This window comes from Pteronotus mesoamericanus, unplaced genomic scaffold (genome assembly GCF_021234165.1).
Source record: "Pteronotus mesoamericanus isolate MK-2021 breed Mesoamerican mustached bat unplaced genomic scaffold, CSHL_Meso_final contig_657, whole genome shotgun sequence".
Taxonomy (NCBI): Eukaryota; Metazoa; Chordata; class Mammalia; order Chiroptera; family Mormoopidae; genus Pteronotus; species Pteronotus mesoamericanus.
Genome location: NW_026555229.1, coordinates 866,010 through 880,137, shown reverse-complemented (window position 1 = coordinate 880,137; position 14,128 = coordinate 866,010). Strand labels below are relative to the sequence as shown.

The 14,128-nt window shown below is 39.4% G+C and overlaps 1 protein-coding gene across 1 annotated transcript in view; it reads left to right on the top strand.

Annotated features, from left to right (window-relative positions):
* Positions 1-9,985: 9,985 nt before the first annotated feature.
* BLNK (B cell linker) overlaps positions 9,986-14,128 on the top strand; it is a 72,210-nt gene continuing 68,067 nt past the window's right edge. Inside the window, exon 1 of the mRNA XM_054581293.1 lies at positions 9,986-10,159. Within this exon, the coding sequence (XP_054437268.1) occupies positions 10,113-10,159 (47 nt within the window). The 5' untranslated portion in view covers positions 9,986-10,112. The remainder of the gene's footprint in view (positions 10,160-14,128) is intronic.

The following is a 14,128-nucleotide window of genomic DNA, read 5'->3' as shown; positions in this document are numbered from 1 at the left end:
GTTACAAAATAAACATCCAGAAATCAGTTGCATTTTCATATACCAATAATGAAGCACCAGAAAGGGAAACTAAGAAAATAATCCCATTTCCAATTGCACCAAAAAAATAAAATAAAATAAAATAATAAGATATCTAGGAATAAATTTAACCAAGGATTAAAAAGACTTATACTCAGAAAAGTATAACACACTGAAGAAAGAATGTGAAGAAGATACAAATAAGTTGAAGCACACACCATGATTGTGGATAGGAAGAATTAACATCATAAAATGTCTCTACTACTTAAAGCAATCTATAGATTCAACACAATTCATGTAAAGATACCAATGGTGTATTTCACAGAACTAGAACAAATATTCCAAAAAATTTATAAGGAACCAAAAAAGAGCCCGAATAGCCACAGCAATATTGAGAAAGAAGAACAAAGTTGGAGGAGTCACACCGCCTGATATCAAACTATTCTACAAGGCCATAGGAATCAAACCAGCATGGCACTGGCATAAAAACAGACATATAGATCAATGGAACAGTATAAAGAGCCCAGAAATAAACCCATATCTTTATGGTGAATTAATATTTGACAGAGGAGGCAAGAAATACAATGGGGTAAAGACAGTCTATTAAATAAATAGTGTTGGGAAAATTGGACAGATACAAGCAAAAAATAAAATAAAATAAAACTAAACCACTTTCTTACACCATTCACAAGAAAAAATTCAAAATGGATAAAAGACTTAAATTAAATTAGACTCCAAACCATAAAAATCCTAGAAGAAAGCAGGCAGTAAACTCTCAGACATTTCCCATAACAATATTTTGTTTCTGATATATCTCCTTGGGCAAGGGAAATAGAAAAAGAAAATGGGACCACATCAAATTATGAATTTTTTTCACAGCAAAGAAAACAATCAACAAAATAGGAGAACATATTCATCAATGATACATCTGATAAGGGATTGACATCCAAAATTTATAAAGAACTTATAAAGTTCAAAACCCAAAAAAATCCAATTAAAAAATGGGCAAAGGACCTAAACAGTCACTTCTTCAAAGTGGACATACAGATGGCCAATAGACATATGAAAAGATGCTCAACATCAGTAATCATCAGAAAAAGGTAAATTAAAACCACAATGAGATATCATCTCATGCCTGTCAGAATGGCTATCATGAATAAATCAACAAATGATAAGTGCTAGCAAGGATGTGGAGAAAAGGAAACCCTGGTGCACTGTTGGTGGGAATGCAGATTGATGCAGCTATTGTGGAAAGCAGTATGGAGGTACCTCAAAAAATTAAAAATAGAACTGCTTTATGACCCAGTGATTCAACTTCTGGTAATATATCCATGGAAACCAAAACACTAGTTCAAAAGAATATATGCACTCCTTATGTTCATTGTAGCGTTACTTAGCCAAGATTTGGAAGCAGCCCAAGTGCCCATCAGTACATGAGTGGGGGAAAATAAAAAGCAGTGATACATTTACACAATGGAATACTATTCAGCTGTAAAAAAGAAGAAAATCTTATGCTTTGCGACAGCATGGATGGACCTGGAAAATACTATGCTCTGTGAAATAGCCAGTCAGAGAAAGAGAAATACCACGTGATTTCATTTATATGTGGAATCTAATGAACAAAATGAAAGAGAGGGATAGAAACAGACTTATAGATACAGAGAACTGAAAGCTGTCAGAGGGAAGGGGGGTGGGGGCCTGTGTGAAAAAAGTGAAGGGATTAGGAAAAAAAAACACCTCAAAACCTCATAGACACAGACTACAGTATGGTGATTACCAGAGGGAAAGAGGGGTTGGAGGAGGTAGAAGAGGGTAAAGGGAAGATTAGTGGTATGGAAGGAAATTTGACTTTGGGTGGTGAACACATATTGCAATATACAGATGATGTATTATAGAATTGTACACCTGAAACCCATGGAATTTTATTAATCAACATCACCCCAATAAAATCAGTAAAAATATTTTTAAAAGAATCACACACACAGAAATTAAAAAATGGTGAAGGCTGGGGCAACATATGGGAGATTGGGAAGCCTTGCCAGGAGACTCCTAAGCAGGATACTCCTTTGATGGAAACCACATTGATGAGGAGAGTTGGCAGATCCCATACCCCTGACTGCTAACTAGAAGGTCTTAAAGGTTAGTGACATTTAGAATCCTGCCATTATTTACATGAAAATTTCAAATGTATAGAAAACTTGAAAGAATGGTAAATAAACACCCATATACCCGTCACCCAGCTTCAATTATTGCTAATATCTTTTTTCTGAACCATTTGTAGACATCACTATCCTTAAGCCTTAAGTCCATCAATATATATCTTCCAAAAATGTCTTAAGGATCTTCTTCTATATTACCGTTATGCCATAATCATACTTAAGAATATTAAAAATTTCATTGTATCATCTAATATCCAGACCATACAGAATGTGGCAAAAAGTAGATTTACAGTTGTATGTGAAACAGTTCATTATTGTATTATTATTTATTAATTATTGTATTATTTGCCATACAAACAACTGTAAACCTACTTTTGCCGCACCCTATATTAAAATTTTCCCAATTGTCCCCAAATGTTGTTTTCTTTCAACCAGTATGCCCAATGCATTGCATTTGGTTGTTAAGAACCTTAAGTCTGATCTGATTTTGAATATGTCCTCCACTTTTTTTCTTTTTCTTTTTTTTTTTTAGGAAGACCAGGTGGTTGTCTTGTAGAATTTCCCACATCTGGGTTTTAATTTTTTTTATTGTTTCCTCTTAGTGTTGTCCAAATTGTTTCTCTACCTATTTTATTTCCTGTAAACATAGTTGGAGCTCACATTTCAGTTTATCTAGGCATGTCCTACCTGTTCACACCTGCTATCCCAGTGTAATTGTTAAGTGAGTTCCCTTTAACTTTCAAAAGTTTGGATGGTTAAGTACATGTTCACTCTGTGGAAACTGGAAGTTAAGTCTAAAAGTTGTTTCGATGGAGATTAAGCACCTGTGGCAAGAATGCTCATAGTATGAGATGTACTTAGTTTTACATTACATCAAAAGGAAACAAGGATAACGCTGAGTTTGATCACTTATGGTATGACAGCCAGATTTCATTTTTGCAAAGGCTGGCTTTCCCTTTTGCAATTAGCCAGCAGCCTATGGTATGAGTCTTTGATACCTTGACAATATTCTGTTTTCCAGCATTTAACTACTAGTTTTAACACAAATTGATGATCCTTACTTATTTCTTTATTTGGGATTGCAAAATGGTGATTTTCTTATTCTTTTACATTGCCTATCATTCTATCATTAATTCTTCATTTATTAGTTAGCATTCATAGAAAACAGAGGAAGGTTTTTTTAAAAAAAATATTTTATTTATTTAGAGAGACAGGAAGGGAGAGAGAAAGAGAGGGAGAGAAACAACGATGTGTGAGAGATACATCATCGACTGGCTGAACAGGCGATCTTTCGGTTTATAGGCTGGCGTTCAAGCCACTCAGCCACATCAGCCAGGGCAAGGAAGATGTTTAATTTCTTTTTTAAAATGTTAGGGTAAATGCTTCATTTTTTAAAAAAAAGTATTAGTCATCAGAAGTAATGAGTTAGTGGAGTAGTTACCTTCAGTTGTGACAAATGATTTGTTTGGGGGTTTTATTATTGCAGACTAGCAGGTTTTTATTTTTTCAATGTTTTAAAATAAATTACAGTCATTATTCTTTTTGATGCTCAAATTGCCCCCTCTAAAGATCTGTTCCTATCTTTTTGACACCCTCTCCCACCACCCACCCACTAACCTTTGGGCATCTCCTTGCTCTCTGACACAAGATATTTCTGGTTCACCTTCTATTCTCCATGCCACAAAACCTGAGCTCAACCCTTCCTTCATGGAGGCTTCCTGCCAATGGGGAATCTTTTTCTTGGCATAATGGTAACTAAGCACTTTTCATGTGTTTAAAATCTAGATTTCTTTAGTTTTAGGTACTTTTAATATTTAGTGCTAAGAAATCATGAGTTTAGATTGGTATTAAATTTAACATTATCAACTTTTTCTTCTTTGACTTTGTATTTTTTCTCTCATACTAATAATCTTGGCTTCTACTAATATTAACATATTTATTAGCTTTATCTAAAATATGTAAAATCACTTCAAAATCATAATACACATTTTATTACTAAAAATAAAAATGCTGACTGGAGTTTGAGATTTCTCTGCAGATATTTTCATTCTTTGACTATATTTCACTGAGGATGAACTAAGGACTATGTTCAGAAGTTGAAATAATTTTCCTTTTTGGGATATGTTACCATTTAACTTCATTTGTTTCTGTTTAATTTTATTCTAAAGTATGCCTTTTAAAAAAATTTTGCCTTAGCCCTGGCCATGCAGATCACTTGCTTATAGTCACCCTGGTATGCCAAGGTTGCAGGTTCAGTTCCCAATCAGGGCACATACATGAAGCAACCAAAGAATGCATCAATGAGTAGAACAACAAATCAATGTTTCTTTTTCCTCTCTCCCTCTCTCCCCTTCTCTCTTTCTAATAATCAATACATTTAAAAAATACGAACATTTTTAAATAAGTAACTAAAAGAAAAAAATGTTTGCCTTAATTTTGTTTCTAGGCTATATAAAACCATTACCTTGTTTAAAAATCAAAACTCCATGAAAAGATAGATCATTTCTGCTCTATTATCAGCTCACTCACTTCTGCCTCCCATAGATGACTATTTTTATTAATTTCTGATTTATCTTTCCAATGTTTGTTTTTGCAATAACAAGCGTGTGTTTAAACTTCCTCTAACTTCTTGTTTTTTTAAAAAAGAGGGCTTATACTGTCCTAATTTTGTCTATTCCACTTAACACCTCCTGGAGATCATAACTTTTTATAGCTGCACAGAACTCTGCTACTAGGATGGATCAAAATTTATTCAACCAGACCCCACTGCAAGGCATTGAGGGTTTTTTTGCTACTGAAAATAAGCTGCAATAAGTAACTGTGTGTAGATATTGCATTTGTGTGTATATGAAAGTCTATCTTCAAGACAGGATCCTAGAAGACTGCTGGGTTACAAGGTAAATCCATGTATGTTGTTAGGTTATGCCAATTCTTCTCCATGAAGACTGTAACATGTAAGCAAAGGGTGCTTGTTTCCTGAAAGCAACCTATCACCAGACTTTTAGAATTTTGCTAATCTGTTATGTGAGATATATACAGAGGTGGGCAAAAGTAGGTTTACAGTTATAATACAAGTAAATAATACAATAATTAACAAATAATAATATAAGAATAAACTTTGCTTCCCATACTCACCACTGTAAATAAGAACTGATTTATCTCACAGAAAGTGAAGGCTTGAACTTAAACAGCCTTTGCCGATTTGCTCAAATCACAGATGTGTTCTCTTCTTCCTTCTTCCTCCCTTCCTGCCCTCCCCCACCTCCCCACAAAGGAGAACAGGCAGACAGCTGCCAGCATCTGCCATAACTTCCTTTTCTCTCTCTTCTTTCCAGGGCCTCTTCTGCTTTTTTTCCCCACTGGCTTACCCAGGCTCCCTCCTCCGCATCGGCCCTTCACTGACACTGGCCAGGGACCCTGGCTGCGTCTGACAAAGAGCCAGCTCCTGCTCCTTTGGCCTGCGTGTGTCAGAAAGCTGCCAGGGCTGCTGTGCCTGCAGGGCACCCCAACTCCCATCCTCACTGCCACCCCTACCCCAAGAAAGGAGGCCAGCACAAGAGAGGAAAAGAGAGTGAACAATGCCTTGGGTGTTAGGGGCCCTGGCTCAGGGGTCGGGAAGATGAATGGCCTCTGGTAAGCTACGTCAGTGTTCTGAGGTTCAGGCTTCACATCATAATATGGAATGATAATAATACCACCTCACAGAGTTGTTCTGAGGCTGGGCTATCCTAGGAGTAGGTTATGGTTAGAACCATATTGCAGCGTGCAAATATCAAACCTTGTTAATTTTCTTCGGCAGTTTGCTAAACTAGACCTGGCAAGGGAGAAGCCGACAGCAGGTGGGTGGCAGGGCAGAGAAGGTGAACCATGCCTGATCTCCCCATTCCAGTGAGGACTCAGACTACTTCCAAGGCTCTGTAAATTGCCACAGCTACCTAGCCACCCTTTGGGAAGCGATCTAGGATGGAAATTAGAGGCTGCTTTTCTAGAAAATGAGAGTATTTCTACTCAGGAATCCAATTTCTGTGAACATGGGCCAGTGTCCAGATGCCAAGTTGGAAGGAGCCTAAGCCCTCCTCTAATAACCTTTCCTGTCCATCCTTAAAGTGAGAAATTGAGATCAGGGAGACTAAGTGATTACCTCAAGGTCGTGGTTAAGTTGGTGCCTTGATGCCAGTACAGGGCTCTCTACTGAATCACAGATCTGTCTTGCAATGGTAAATCCCTGTGATTAGCAGCTGAGACTATGGGAATGGGCTGGGGTTTGAATCCCAGCATACCCATTGATGAGCAGCATAACTTTGAGCTCTACGAATCTGTTTCTTCCCATGTAAAATGAATGTCATCATAACGCATGGACACAAAAGCATTCAGTAAGCATGTTGTTTTTGTTATTATTAATAGGTTCAAGGAAAAAAGTCCAAGGGAAATCAGGGCTGGTTTGGTCTTAATCCAAAGCTTCAATATAATCTGTCTTCTTGATCTCAAGCCTCATCATCTCACAGAACTAACTGAGAATTAGGAAGGCTGTCCTGGCTTTGCACTATAATTCTAGTCCAGATCTTAGTTTATTTGTTTTTGTTAAATATTTAATACTACAGTAGATAGCTATATACCCACCACTTGGTAACCTAAGAAATAGGACACCGTCCTGGCCAGGTGGCTCAATTGGTTGGAGCCTCATCCCATATACCAAAAGATTGCAGGTTTGATTCCCAGTCAGAGCACACACCTAGGCCTGCAGGCTCAATCCCTGGTTGGGGCACATACAAGAGGCAACCAATCAATGTTTCTCTCTCTCTCTCTCTCCCCCTCCCTTCTTCTCTCTCTCAAATCAATTTTAAAACATCCTCAGGTGAGGAATGAAGGAAGAAAGGAAGGAAGGAAGGAAGGAAGGAAGGAAGGAAGGGGGGAAGGAAGGAAGGAAGGAAGGAAGGAAGGAAGGAAGGAAAGAAAAGGGGAGGAAGGGAGGGAGGGGACACTGGCATTGCCTTTGAAGCCCTGTTGCCCCCTTCACTCCAATCCCACTCCCCGGTCATCCTTCTCCAGAATTTTACATTTATTGTTCCCTCCCTTGGTTTGACTACATATGTTTGTGCCCTGAATTATATAGTACTTAGTGTAACATGTCCTTAACCTTAATATAACTGGAATCAATGTTGTATGATCTTCTTTAACCTGTCTTGATTGCTTAAATCATTTTTGTTATTTATCCACATTAATGGAATTGTAGTTTTCTCATTTTCACGGTTGAATAACACCCCATTGCATGAATATGCCACAACTAATTTATTCATTCTCTTCTTGCTGGGAAATTGGGTCATTTCCAGTGTTGCTTTATCTTCTTTAGTACTGGTGCTTCGGTGACAATTCTTGCACATGATCTCAGTTATGTCTATGAGTCATGCTGTATCATAGGTATGTATGTCATTGCACCTTCTTGTACTTCCATCAGCAGTGTATAGGAGTTCTCAATTTTCTGTCTACGGCCATACCACCCTGAACGCGCCTGATCTTGTCTGATCTCAGAAGGAGTTCTCAATTTCCTTTAAGTTTAGAATTATCCATTTTTCATCTGTTAATCTGGTGATTAATTAATTTCTATGCTCACTGTGCCATGTAGATAGAGATTGAGTTGTTTACCATCATACGTTTTTCTCCACGTGCTGTGGAAACCATGTTTTATGAGTTCGTTCCTTTGAAAAGTATCGGGTAAGACTTGGTGTCCTCGATTCCCATGCTTGCATTGACGTCCTTGGGAAGCTGGTCACACCTGCAGAGTGGTGGCAGTCTGGGACATCACGGCTGTCACGCTACACACCGCATGAGGCAAAACGTCCAGTCTGGAAAAGCAGACTCTCATTTTTATCACGTCAGACTAAATACAGTAAAAAGAAGAAAGACAAGTGTCTGTAAAAAGAAAAAGCAGAAGTGTTACTCTTGCCCGTGGTCTTTTTCTCTGGGGAAATAAGAAGTTGCCAGCCCAGGTGCTGAGCAGGGTTGTTGGTTGAGAGAAAAATCTAGCGGCAGATGGGGTGTACTTTACAATAATTTAGAAAGAGCAAGCTGATTATCAGCATCCCATTCAGTGAAGTTTGGTTTTCCTGATCCTTGATGACATTCTATGTGCCTTTATCATCGTAGACTATTAGTTTCAGTTAGAAACTATGGGAAGGTATAGGGCTCCTTCAGGATGCATTGCGAGAAAAATAAATTTGCTTGTTTGGGCAAGCACTCATATTTTTCTCGGGAAAATTGTCTGCCTTCTTGCTGGCTTGGCCAATTCAGTGGCTTGGCTAAGCAGAAGGGCCCCACCCTTCAACAGCTCTGAGGACTCAGCTCCTGAACATCTCGTTGAACTAGAAATACAGAGGCAGCGCATGAAGGTGGATAATTAAGATTTACCTGGAGAAATACAGAACCTCTATACAAAGGAGAGGCACAGGAGGGAAGAAACCCATCTACTGCTTCCACTTCCGCTGTTGCTGCTGCTGCTTTTCTCCTTCTCCTTCTCTCTGTTGTCTCTTCCCCCTCTATCTTGGGTCTGTAATAGGAGAGGTACCTGGGGTCTCTCTACTTTGTCCATCCTGTGTATTCTTCAGACCCAAGAGAGGACTGGTCATTTGGATAAATGGGGAAAATGTGCACTTACTTCACAAAGGTCAAAAGGGCATTCCTGCTGGCTGCAGGGAAGTGTGTCCAGGTATAAAAATAACGGTCCTTTTCATGTCCTCTCATCCTGACTCTAAACTGTCTTGTGCTCTCTAAATGACAGACGAATTCGAAGTTTTTAGAGCAGGTCAAAGGAACAGTTAAGCCTTCCAGAAGGGAAGTGGACCTCTCTGGATGGTTCAGCCCCTGCAGGTATGCTTCCCTCCTCCCTGCTTCCTGCCCCATGTGCTGTGCTTGGGACGCCCTTTCTGCTCCCAGGTGTGCATGCCGCTGGGATGAAAGCAAACAATGGACGAGGGCAGAAGGGGATAAAGGCAGTGAGAAGAATGGCTCCCTGCTTTTTGGAAGACTTCCAAATGGCCTGATGTCGGAATTGCATTGTCGGGAGATTGTTAGATTTGTTCTCAGCTGACTCTTGGGTACATCCTGGGTGTGTTTGAAAGCATCTGACTAACAACACAACTCCTGACTCCAGCAGGCTGATAAGGAGGGCACACATCTTATGATGGAGATCTTCTCCTCTTTAGCAGATCACCTATTTCTGCCTTGCCTAGAGAATTGTCCACCCCATTTTAAATAGATCTTCAGGAAAATAAAACTTTAATTCTCTGAGTAGGCTGTTACCTGAGTACACTGTGTCACTGCCAACCCTGATATTCACTTTAAAAATATTTGGGAAGTGGAAGGGGCGAGCTGAACAATATAAAAATTTCATTTTCATATCATGGTTCATCAAGTGGAAAAGTTCACCCATGACTTAATGCAAATGAGCATAAAGTTCTAAAGGAACCAGATGGAATTGGTTATTCTGCTTTTTCTTGAGCCCAGGAGTTGCTGGGAACAGCATGACACCTGCTGAAAACAGGACTAGAGGTGCTGAAGATAACAGGAAGTAGTGACCAGCCAGAGCTTGCCCTGACCTGGTTACAAACCTGGTTATAAAAGAAAGCAGCTGGAAAGAAATTTGCATGTCCAACAGGTTTCACTATTAAAGTTTACACAATGTGGAGTAGTCAGCCAAACTGGCTGGCTACCCAGATCACATGATTATGTAGAAACATGAAACTTGACTATGTGTTCGAGCAAGTTTTACTTCTTCCTGGTACAAGGGTGTTTTGCCAGCAGCCTGCACTCTGAGAAATCAGACTCAAGTGACTGTGGCCCTTGAAAGCCCAGGTTTACCATGCTACTCCCTAGGAGGGCCAGGGACTGCTGACATTACCACTGGACGATTATTTGTGGCTGTTATCATTACCAAAAAGAATGGACAAGCTTAATAAAATAACTGTCCCTGCCAGTCAGAAGTTGAGGTAAGATTTTCCCCATCCACTACTTCTTCTTTTTCTCTTCCTTCTTCTTCTGGTTTTTCCCAATGATATTAGTGCATCTCAGAAAAACTGAAATCCTGGAATATATGCTAGTTCTAAGGCAACGGGTGGCAATTGCTATAGCGAAATGGACAGAATTTTTAAAGATTGTACATAGCAAGAAGTAGGCTTATTATCTAGCTGGCTTTTGCCATGGACTACGTGTAAAGCTCTGGAGAGGCAATAAAAAGAAATGCCAAAGGTTTAGGTTCTGCAAGTCAGCTTTCAGAGTCTGAATACTATAAGCTTTTTCTAAGGAGAAGTCTAATCTGATCCTCAACAATTTCATTGCAGATTGCTATGTAATTACTTGTATTCTGTACAGTTTTACTGTCTCTTCTTTATTTTGCGGGTATATATCACAAGTGTTTGGGGGAGATTAGATCTGTTTTTCTCATGTCCTCAGGCCAGTGTAACAATTACCTATAAAAATCCACTTAGAAAGAATTAACCAGAAATGATCCAGGGGCAAGAATCAAGAAACTTCTTTGGTCTACTGAAAAGATAACTTCCCAAATTTTGATTCTGGAAGTCTTCTTTTTGTTTCATTGTAATGGCACCATGGTTTTTGGAGACTGGAACTTTTAAATGTTCAATGACTGTTTTATATTCCAACTTCCACTTGAACTTCCATTTTTCATGGGGTGAATAGACAGGTGTAGCAAGTAAGTTATCACAAATATCAAGGAGAACTAGAGCTTCTGAGACCAAATTTAAGAGAAGTTAGTTTGGAATTGGCAGAAGGACAACCCTTCACATGTAGAATATGGGTTTCATGCCTGGTAGGTGCTTGATAAATGATAGTTTTAAATGAACAGCTGGTCTAGAATCAGTAGACAGCGTCGGCGCGGTCGGCCATTTTGAGGGCATGTTGTTGATCTTCCCTATGATCTGCAGCGATGGGGGACAAGGAGGCGCCTCACTCTAGCCCTTGGGCTCAAGTTTCTATACCCTCATAGGAGGGGAGCAGGTAAAACAATAGAAGTGATAAGTGACTAAATGAATATAAGAAAGAATTGGAGTAGCTGGAGAAGGTTTCAGGGAGAAGATGCTTGCTTCGAGAGCTAGGCTTTGAAAATATCTTTTCTTATTTGGTTGGTTGCCTTTTTGTTTTGTTGGTGGTTTCTTTTGCTGTGCGGAAGCTTTTTTGTTTGATATACAGATCATGTATCTTATAAATATACACTTGAAACCTATATGACCTTATTAACCAATGTCACCCAATAAATTTAATTTTATAAAAAGAGATCTGGGCCTTGAAAGACAGATAAGATCAAAGCAGGTCAAGGAAAGCATTATGTTCTGGGAGGGAGGAAATAAATACAGGAGCTGACACTTTGAGCTGGACTAGAGTGCGGTCCATTTGTGAGTTTTCTGTCCAACAGAGACTATTGAGTAGGGCATGTGGGACCAGAAGTTCCTGATAGGGTTGGATGTGTGGGATGGGGCCAGATTACAAAAGCCAGTGTGAGGGCCCTAACCACAGAGTTGGAGAATGTGTTACACTGTTAGAGGTGTCACACAAGCAAGCTTTGGGAGGTTGGCAGGATGGACTGGCAGGGGAGGGAATCTGGAGGCAAGGATACTAGTAGATGAAGGGCAGGTAAATAGCATAAGCATCTAGTGTTGTAGGCCTGGATTCAGGGCACAGCAGTGACAAGGGAAGAGAAAGGAGAGGTAGGAAAGACATGCCAAAGAAACTAACAATGAATGGATATTAGGGCTTCTCTCTATCAACAGGAGGGTTTTTAAGGTCCTTTTCAGAGCCATTTCATAACCTAGAGCTATACTAAGTCTTGGAACCTCTTTCAGGAAATTCAGATGAGAATTGAAATAAAGAAAGGCAATAGAACATAAATCACTTGAAGACCTCTCCCTGTGGGACAAAGTCCAGCTTGATGACAGAGCAGTCGATAGGTAATATACAACCATAGATTATGGGGTAGAAAACCAAGATTATATCGTGGATAATCATACACTACATTCATCTGCTCAGGCAGAAATAACCCCCCCCTACTTGGTTACTCAGCTGTCTTTACAGAATTGGCCTATTTTAGTAAAATGTTCACTGTCAACGTGGAACTTTTCAAAGAACTGAAACTGTGAGCACAGTGGATTTGAAGCACCATCTTAAATGTTTTTCTGTAATTAGATGGGATAGTGAGAAATAGGTAAATGAAGTATTTCACCCCTGTGGTTTATATCCTCTGTGACTAACACCAATCCAAAAGGTTGCCTAAATGTGCAATTATTTGGCACAAGATGATATAAGTGAAGGGCGGTGTTTATACTTCTAGGTTTATCAAAGTTTATATGAGACTTTGCTTAAATCCTTAGCCACACAAATTAGAAAGATAGCAAGTGTCCATCAAGGGGGGTTAAAAAGGATGACCCTGATCTAGTCAGTATATTCCTAAGGCGGAAAAGAAACTGGAGACAGAAGGAGTGACCAGGAGGGGAAAGAAGCGGAATCAACCAAGGAAAGAAGGGCGGGCAGGATTGGAAGGAAAGAAGGGATTCTCAAAATGAAGGAGAAAGAGAAGGTTCCCAGGTGAACCCCGTTGGAGATAAGTATTCACCCTGAGACTTTCTGCTGTGGAAGAATTGAGGAAGGCAAGGTGGCCAAGTTGTGTATGACCACAGAATTTGTGAGCGTAGATTCTCTCCTTTTTGCCCATTGCGGCATGATACAAAGTAGGTTTCTCTGTCAGTAGGAATTCATAAACTCTTAGGATTTGTTAACCAATGACTTCCCCTGGATTTTATAAGATAATATCACCAGAAACCCAGCTAAGACCTGGGTTCTCAATCCTTCCACAATAAACATTCTTATGATCATAAAAAGTTTACACTTCTAGGTAAATGTTTCAAAATTTCCAATCCTGATCACATTGACTGTATTCCTTTCAAGTTAGTGAAACTAGTTTGAAAAGGAAATTGTGTGTTCGTATACTTTTAATAACCTCCCAGAGACTCATCATCTGCGCTTGCATAGTTTTCTTTGTAGCACCCACAAACACAGATTGACTTAGTTTTACAAATACAAAGGGTCTTTGACATGAGTCTGGTTAAGCCAAGTCTCCCCACCCTTCATCTTATTGGTTAAAAGTATGGTAGTTTTCAGTCAAACTAACATATGTGTAACTTTAGAAATGCCTATTTAATCTCCTTATCCCAGTTTCTTTTCTTCAGCTGGTAAGACAGAGATTATAGCTGTTCTGTTCCCATATGGCTGTTGAAAGGATTAAATAAATCATTTTGTAGAGCATTGACACATAGTAATCCTGGCACATAATAATTATTGGATTTATAAATGGTAGTTATTAATATCAATATTGTTATTTTTATTAATTCCATAGGTGTGCAACTGATTTTCTGAACAGGAAATTTACATTGATCCTTGGTAATTCTCATGTTAGTTTCAGTTCTTCTTTCTGGCTATTTTAGTTATTTTACCTGTTCATTCTGACATCTGTGGCATCGAGATTTGCACAGACTGTGGATGTGACAAACATCCCTTCTCCGCCTTAACCTAAGCGGCTAATTAAACTGGTGAGCGTGGCAGAGTCCTACCATGGGTCTCTGGGTCTTAATGCTGAAACTCTCACTTGGAGAGTTCATTTAACAGATTCTGGGACATGACTTCTCTTCTCAGGTCTTGGAATTGTCATTTGGAGTTTCAGTTGCTCTACCTACCAATTTCAATTCTTCAGAAACAAATTCACCTTCTTTTCACCTTTCCACCACTAGCGCCACGCCCCCCGACCCTCCTTGTTTCCGGCAATAGTATCAGCAGCAGACGGAAGTCCGATTCATCCTCTGTGCACCTCCATTCACCCTGTAGTTTTTCTTTAATGATGCTTCCATGTATGCCCTTGTCTTTCCTTTTCCACTCCAACATGCTGGATTGAG